The sequence below is a fragment of the Coenobita brevimanus genome, chromosome 44 (genome assembly GCF_032717465.1).
Source record: "Coenobita brevimanus isolate Jiangsu-jjx chromosome 44, ASM3271746v2, whole genome shotgun sequence".
Taxonomy (NCBI): domain Eukaryota; kingdom Metazoa; phylum Arthropoda; class Malacostraca; order Decapoda; family Coenobitidae; genus Coenobita; species Coenobita brevimanus.
Window position 1 is genome coordinate 24,261,885 of NC_136997.1, and position 8,641 is coordinate 24,270,525.

General features: G+C 41.1%; 1 protein-coding gene across 1 annotated transcript; it reads left to right on the top strand.

The window, feature by feature from the left end:
- Positions 1–4,735: 4,735 nt before the first annotated feature.
- On the top strand, positions 4,736–8,032 carry LOC145398017 (uncharacterized). Its single transcript, XM_080270982.1, has 3 exons — positions 4,736–4,973; positions 5,560–5,709; positions 7,907–8,032. Exons 1-3 carry the CDS (start codon positions 4,737–4,739, stop codon positions 8,030–8,032), a joined length of 513 nt encoding a protein of 170 aa, XP_080127108.1. The 5' UTR covers position 4,736.
- Positions 8,033–8,641: the final 609 nt, after the last annotated feature.

Genomic DNA, 8,641 nt, shown 5'->3' on the forward strand with positions numbered 1-8,641 from the left:
TGTGTTTACCTCTTGTTACAACTCAACATTCAAAATGGAGTGTTGGCAATTTTAGGGTAAGTGAAATAAAAATAGTATATCAGTTTCTGAACGAGCCGATTCATGGCATCAGGCTATTTGATGTCTTACCCGTTTATCACGACTATAATCTTTTTAGTCTAATTTGGCCTAAAATTGCATCACTCCATCATCAGTGCTAAGCAGTAATGCCAGAACACGAAGAAATGGTTCTCTTCACAAAGTAATGATATGGGAAGGCTGTAGACCCGCTAGCATTGTCTTTTACTCCCATTGAGCTACCAGAAACAATTTGCAAAGGGACAATAATTCAGGCCAAGTTAGCCTACCAGCAATATAACTGAATTCTAACTCTGTCGTATTCTAAGTCATTTTGGAGATATCGTAACACGTCTTCCTTAGCTTGTTATTCTGTATAGTGCAGCCCATCTCATATGATCTTGATGTAAACTATGTCCGTATGAAAAAGATATGAATAACATGCAGTAGAATTTTAAATTGAAATATAATAAATCGCTAAGGAGGAGGAGCTACAAAGTCTCCTGTGTAACCTAGAATACGAATCATTATCCCTTGTCCTTAGTGTGGGAAGGTGTCACGGGGTTTTTGTAACTTTACAATATTAAGGAATACTTTAAACGTTGCTTGAGAACAGGGACAAAGAACTGACTTGTGAGAATCAAGCAATGATTACTTTATGCCTGCTTACTTCGCCGATTCTCTAAGGACGAGAATTTATAAACTTTCTCAACAGTAAACAACAGAGACTAATTACTCACACGTGCTGTTTATTGATACTGTTAGCCTCTGGAGAAAGTGACTCCACCCCTGACAATCAATATCTAATGCTATTAATGATAAACAGGTTCTTGCCAGTGCATTAACTCCTGGTTGCACAACGGATTTTAAGCTTAATACAAAAGGACTGGCCTAAGTACCAGTTATGAATAATGCAAAGCATTCATGCAAACTAGGAGCTATAACTAAAATAAGCTTAATGTGGAGAAATAAAACACGAGTTTACATTACATTAAGCTCAAGAGAAAAGAACTGTGAATTTATTAATTACAATGAAATAAATTTTACATTACATGAGTCTCAAATGAATTAAAAAATAAGAACACACTCACTCGCTCACTCAAAAGCTAAACTCTTAAGCCTAGGAAAAACAAAAAGAAATACTGTCAGTAAAGGGGGCTGAGCAGAACTGGGCGTCGGTAGGACGAACGCTGCTTTACGCTAAACCTCTGCGCCAAATCACTGTCTAAGTGGAGATTCAGGAACTTGCTGGACAACAGAGGCACTGCTCCACACTGGGCCCGAACACACCTGAACACTAGTCGATGTCTTAACCCGCCCCATCCCGACATTTTCTGGGCAGTGGTATGCCCCAGTCCCGACATTTTTGGACCTTTTTTTTTTTTTGGCTCAAACATCCGCTTTTGGTGAGAAACATCGAAAATTCATAGAGAAATCGCTCACCTGAGGTTTAAAATACTCGATCCAGGTAGGAGTACCTCCTTACCTTACAGGGTTTTCTATCAGCCTGGCTGCAAAGAAAACGAGTTCTATGGGAGGATAATTATTCTACACCACTCATAAACGGTATTTATTTATTTATTTGGTACGAATTTATTGTAGTACGAGAGTATATTGGTTTTCAAACGGTAATATAGGCATTATAAGCATTGTTTCACTCACTAACTCATCACCATTCCTGACCTTTTTTTGCCACATTACCTGATCATCATTTCTGACTGTTTCTTCCTCTAATGTTTGTCCTCAACATTGTCATCGATTGGGGAATCACTCTGGCCCTGAATTTCGTACCGTGGCATGATATGGCTTTACTGGCCAGGTCACTGATAACAGGTGAATTGCTGAGAAAAGGTCATGCAGGGGGGGGAGGAGTTCATGCTGAGTAAGGCATTGTCCCTGCCTGGCATCTTGTAGAGGAAGGTGTCCCGTGTATACGTGCCAAAAATCACTCGCGAAAATTGAAAATTGTGCAAATTAGGGACCTTGCAATGTCCTTGCAATGTTGCCGCATTAATTTACGTCTCCAGGATATGATTGCACATCATACGAGGACGTGAATTCACGTCTCCGGGGCGGGGCGGGTTAATCCTGACTGAATTCAGATTGTGAGAGAGAGACGAGGGCTGGCCGCACTTGCTAACGGCTAACGGAAAGATTGTGAGCGATACATGCCCACAACAATTCACTCAGCGAAAGCGCTAATGTCGGGTGCAAGGACGATCACTTATGAAACAATGAAAAATGTTCTGAAAACAGTCCCAATCGAGTGAGGACGTGGACGGTTGAAATGAGCGATACATATTGGGAATTCACTGGAATTCGTGGTTTCCCACCAAAGTTCAATGTCACGAGTGTGTTTAGATACAGAATCGCACGAATTCGTGACAGAAGGGTCACCACAAAATTATTACTATCTCCACTTTACATCATATTCACCTTCCTTGACCCTGGAAGGAAAGCAAGATCTAAGTTATACGTGGCAATGGACTGAAGAGTTCGTTGTCTGCTAATACTCGTATTTGTAACCCCAGGCTCATTTGAAGTATAAACATAGTGGGCTGCAAACTTAAGTTGATCTTTTCCTGCGGTTCAACATCCTCCTTTCGAGGGATAGGGAAGTAGTTGAAGGATGTTTGTATAGCCAGCCATTTGAACGACCTGGTTATGTCTGCGCCACCACATGAAGGCGTCTCTCTCCAGTTCGAAAAAAAAATGTGATGATTTTAGACATGAAGATGTTCGCATCAGCAGAAAGATGGGTGTGGGCGGAAGAGAGAACTGCCGAATGTAGGAACAGACACAATACAGATAGTCAAGATACGGGAAGACAAAATATGTTGACGGTGTGTACGGAGAAATGCTGATATGGGCAAGGAGGATGCAACTGGCCGGATCTATAAGTTATTGCTGATTGGCATGGACACATGAAGGAACGCCTGACGATTGAAGAGAAAAAATTATTTAACCTGAATGTAATAAAAACTGATAGAAGAGCATGTAAATCTTAGCCAAGTACCTGTTAAGAATTGTGTGGATTATTTATGATGGTGTGCTAAAAAAAAAGTGTAAAGTCTATTACAGGGAAAGTGCTGTTGAAAACCAAGATGTTATTACGGAGGGAAGGGGACCTATTGGCCACATTTACTATGAGCTGTATGGTAAAGAAAGTAATCTGAGAGAACAGAGGCTATTTATGACATCAAAGGAGTTTGATAATACACGAAATGACAGGCAGAATATTGGAGACATCCACTGTTTGAATGATCAGCATAAGAGTACAAGCTGGGCAGTTTATTATGCAGAGGTATATAGCTTAATGGAGAAGTGGAACCGGGTTGTTGTATCACTACGCATGCTCAGAGTATATAATAACGGACTATTGACAGAGGTACAAGCAAGGCCATTAGGGAGAGTAGTGGCTCGGTGATAGGAAGACAGTTACTGGAAACTCTTGGCTTATCTGTTTATGCATGATGTAGTGTTGCTGAAGGTTAGGAATGGTTATTGCAAAGTTAAACAATCGATATTTATATTAAGTGATAAGAAAATGTTGGTGTGTCAGAGCAGAATGGCAGCGCGTTTGTCGACCATTTATTAGAATTGTGCCACGATAAGCATCAGGTGGCAATACCATCAGCTGGCATAACCGTCAGCAATACGTTATAATTTTGAAGTGCTCTAAAGTATTTCCAATGTGAATTAAATTGGGAATAAGTTATTTCAGGTGTTAAGTCATGCCATTCCAGGCACTGTGAATAGCGTGTCTTAGATCAACCCTGTTAATAAACACACACACACACACACACACACACACACACACCGCTCGCTGGTTCAGTGGTAACGCTTTCGCTTGCCAACTGGTGGACGGGAGTTCGCGCCTCGCTCAGGTTGCGAAAAATTTCACTGACGAAGCGGGTGGTTACTGTCCCCCTTGAGCAAGGGGACGGGTGTGTGCGTGTGTGAAGGTCACAGCCTTGCCCTTAGATCGGACTATATGAGCTCGCAGCTCTCTTCCGGGAGGGTAAAAAGCTGACGATCACGACCATCAAGTGATCTTGACCGACCCGGTGAATTACACGCAAAAGTGTCTTAGATCAACCCTGTTACTAGCAAGTCAAAACAATCAATATTCATCTTTGTTAAACACACACACACACACACACACACACACACACACACAAGAGTTCTGGATCACTGGGGTCATGTCATATTTATTCAGGCATTAACAGGTCTTTTCAGAGACTACTGATGGTCTGACTAACAATATACAGTAAATTAATGTAAATCGCTATAATCAGTTACGGAAAAGTGAACTCTTCTATCAGCCACGATAGGTGAATGAAAGTATGTGAAATGCTCTTCTACTAATTTGCATTGGCTACTGCATAATATTTGGATTGGCTACTGCATAATGCGTGTGTGTGTGTGTGTGTGTGTGCTTGTGCACGCGCTAGTGGTAGCCTATGCCCTTGGTTTTCACTCTCCATTCGAATTTAATGGACAGTCGTTAATAACGAACACCCTTTCCCCTTACTAGCAGGTAAAATTAAGGTTTTGCTATATCTCATTACCTTTATTTATTCATTTATGTATTTGTTTATATTTATTTTCTCATCACCAATAAAGTGATTAGTCTCTCACCTTCTCTTCTCCTCGCTGCCTGGCCTCCAAGACCTTCGATGCTGGACTATGGCAGCTTCATACCAGGTGCCCTCTTGACCTCCAGCAACCCATCCATGGTCACCATAGGAGAGAGGCTCTATTTGGAACCAACTATAATTCTATCAAACCCTTATGGAGTTTTATTAGATAAAGTTCTTGAAGGGACACATGCTTTAATTGGCTCCACTGATTACCTCAAATATGACTTGCATCGCCAGAACCTCACGCATCTAATATATATCATGGACCAAAAGGTGTGTTGAAGTCAATAATTCTTGTTGAAAAAGAAAATAAAAATCCACTTCAGGAGGACCTGTGTATATTATGAACCACATATGTTTTGAAGTAACTAAATCTTCTTCACTAAAAAAAAATCATCATGAAGACTTGTGTATGTTAAGGACTATAAGGCGTAAGGAGGTAAGTGACTCTTGTTTGGTTTTTAAAAAATAGGTATAAAAAGTGTATATCATTGACTAAAATGTGTGTTGAGGTACGCAAATCTTTCTTGTTAAACAACAACAAATATCTATATCAGAAATCCTTGTGCATGTCATGGACCTTAAATGTTAAAGTAAATAATTCTTGTTTACTAAAAAAATAAAAACTAAATAAAATCCACGTCATAAAGACTTCTGTATATTACGAACTTAAAGGTGTATTGGAAAGTACGTGACTTTAATTTGGTTTTTAAAAATATTTTCACATGGCACAGACTTGTAGATCACACGCAATGTTGCTAGAAGTAATGCTTTGTACAGTAATTAGTAAATGGAAGAGATTGGAAAATATGTGGCCGCTACTAAACAATTTCATGATAGCCTTGTGGTTCACTGGCAGATCTTCAAGAGCTACTTGTCGTGGTTCTTTCCCAAGCACACGCCCTACACCGACCTGTTTTCTTACCATCTCACACGCGTGGTGGAAACAGGGATCTTCCAGTATCGATATGACACACACATGGGAGCTCTCCTGGTTAAGTCTCAACAGGTTAGTGTTTGCCTAGTTACAGTTGGTACCATGCGTTATAGCTTCATCGAGAAAAGTTAATAGTGCACTGCATATGCAATGGAAAATTATAAATCATTTCTATGGTGTAATAGAAAACAGTCCAATGTGTACAGTAAATGTAGAACGGTTTGGTAAAGAAAAATTACCTGCGTTATTAGGAGTTTGAAACATGAAAATGCATCATCTACCAATTCTAACAACTTGATCGATTCTTTGTCTGCATACAATTTTTTCCCGGTCAATAATTGGCTTATTGTAACCCCCTAGAATAACACATAGTTCTCTTCTTTGATTTATATTGTCATGGAGAACCATAGATAATCCTAATGTAAGTTTGACGTTGTCTATACTACATCGAAAAGAATAGGTTTATTTTGTTCCTTAAAAAGTTCGACATACAAAGAATCATAATAGTTTCATCATCTAATTTACTTACCTGTATTACATATATGTGATTTTTAACATACCTGTATCTTAAAACTCCCCCATCAATTTAATGTAGTCGCAATTATTCAAATGATTTAGTTTTGTGTTGATACCTTTCCAATAAAGTTCTTGTCACGAGGGTTTTGCTAGTTTCTGTAATCATAATTCTGTCGGGATTTGCAGCAGTTGCGTAAGTAATGAACTCATCACGCTTTGAAATAAAACTGCTTGCATTCATATTCGTGATACAGCTGGATCTAGTAGGGCTGTGAGACATGCAAATTAGCCTTGTTTAATTGCTTAAATCCTCAGTAGAGACTGCAACACTCCTACTGTTGTGATGCCTCCTCCCTCCCCAGAAATCCCATGATTGTCTACTTGTATGTGAGGTGAGGTCATGTCTACCTGACTCGTCTGGGGATGTGACTTCATTTCATTGCCTTGCCCTATTACCATTAGCCTCATGGACTGGATTGTTAACAGTTATGCCATTAATTGTCACTCTGTCTACCTCTCTTTCACTGTCTAAAGAATGTGTAACACTGCCATCTGGAATGTTACCTAAGCTAGCTTTTTCTACTCGCGTCTACCATACAAGCTCCTGCCATGACTAATATTTTCCCAGACATCAACAAACATTACATCCTACTTCTTACATGGACCTTCCAGCCTACTATTGTTTCTTACCATTCTAAAGAGGATCACAAAACCAACATCAGATCTTGGCAATAAACCACGGATAACTGTCTTCTATGATTTTCCTTGGACTTCCTAATTAGGTCCCTATAAATCCTGAGCAACTCATCTGACCTTCTCGAAGCTTCATTGTTCATTCCTACTACAGTACCATGGACAGAGTCCTCCGAGGCGTTGCTGACTCATCAACTCTCTCACTCACATCCTGTAGTTTATCTCACACCCAGGAAAACAAAAACTCTTCCCCTATCCCCAAGAGCCTTTAACACAAAACTCCCTGATGCCTAATTAATGAATCCCTGGCATGTATGAGGCTTGGCTCATCCTGCACTTCATCTTCTAGAATGTCAAACATATTTCTAGAAGTTACACTCCTATCACTGTTGCTTAATTTAGTCTTACACCTTCCTTTAACAACCATATTGTACTCTAGCCTGGTCTCGTCCTTGATCATTCTAATTCTTCCTTTAACACCCATATTCTACTCTAGCCTGGTCTCGTCTTTGATCATTCTAATTCCTGAGTGATTCCTAACACTTTTGTCTCCACTTCCTCCACGGACGCCATACCAGCTTTATTTTCCCGCTCTTTTTAACTTGCCACTTACGGCGTTAACGGCTTCGCGGTTTTTCCTGATTTCTAACTAAACCTACTCGCTCACTCGCGAAATGAGCAACACATGTACTCACCTTGTTGTTTCACCATGACGTCTCTCACAAACTCTTTCCAGCACGAGGAACAGAAGAATCGTTGGGTAGGCGCCATCTTAAAAGGGGGTTTTGGGAGAGCGGTTTAAGTACGTTTTAACTTGAGCAGAGCAGAGATCAGGCTGAACTGAATTACAAAAGTAAGAATCATATCACAAATAGATATGTAAAGAGGAAAAAATGCAGAAATTTCAGCCCGAGTACGACTCTTTTGTATGGGTCCAGTTTGTATCGTCTGTTCTCCTAGTAAAAAACAGTGACATTTGTAGGCATACTTATTACCTTGGAACAACTTACGGCATTGGAGTATTAGTACACATCAATTTGCAAAGGTCTGTGTGCTTCAGGTTCATGGGGACGGGGTGCTGAACCTGGGGCATCTACAGGGCGCCTTCATCGTACTGGCGCTGGGCCTGGTTGCTGCCTCTCTAACCCTGATGCTGGAGCGCTTCGTCTGGCCTAGTCTAACCTAACCCCTAGCCCTCCCTCCACCCTGCCTCACCCCAGCCGTCGCACCACCCTGCCTCACCCCAGCCCTCCCTCCACCCTGCCTCACCACAGACCTTCCCCCAACCTTTCTCACCACATCCCTGCCTCCATCCTGCAATTTTACCAGTCCTCCTTCCACCGTAATTCACCCCAGCCTCGTCTAGAGCACTTAGTCTGGCCTAGTGTACCCTAGCCCTAGCCCTTCTTCCACCCTGCCCCACCCAAGCCTTCCCTTTGCCCAGTCCTCCCCCTACCATGCCTCATCCCGGCTCTCTCTCCACAGTGCCTCACTCCAGCCACTCTCCATCCTTCTTCACCCCAGCCTTCCCTCCACCCAAACAATTTTTCAGTTACATAAGAAGCAAAAAGGTAATAACTACAACGATAACTGAGAGCACACCGATGATGAAAGTATGATGGCAAAAATTCTTAATAATTTCTTCGCGTCAGTATTTACAACAGAAAATATACATACGATTCCTACTGTTTCCCCCATTCCTATAGAAGAGGGCACCATAATTACGAACATTACAGTTAGCGATCGCGACGTACAACTTGCAGTAAAGAATTAAGAGAACAAAACACCAGGACCA

Bases quoted from the DNA above. Each gene is read 5' to 3' on its own strand.
- LOC145398017 (XM_080270982.1), top strand. From the start codon at position 4,737: ATGCTGGACTATGGCAGCTTCATACCAGGTGCCCTCTTGACCTCCAGC. The intron at 4,974-5,559 runs GTGTGTTGAAGT...GTTCACTGGCAG, and splicing joins TATATATCATGGACCAAAAG to ATCTTCAAGAGCTACTTGTC. The intron at 5,710-7,906 runs GTTAGTGTTTGC...TGTGTGCTTCAG, and splicing joins TCCTGGTTAAGTCTCAACAG to GTTCATGGGGACGGGGTGCT.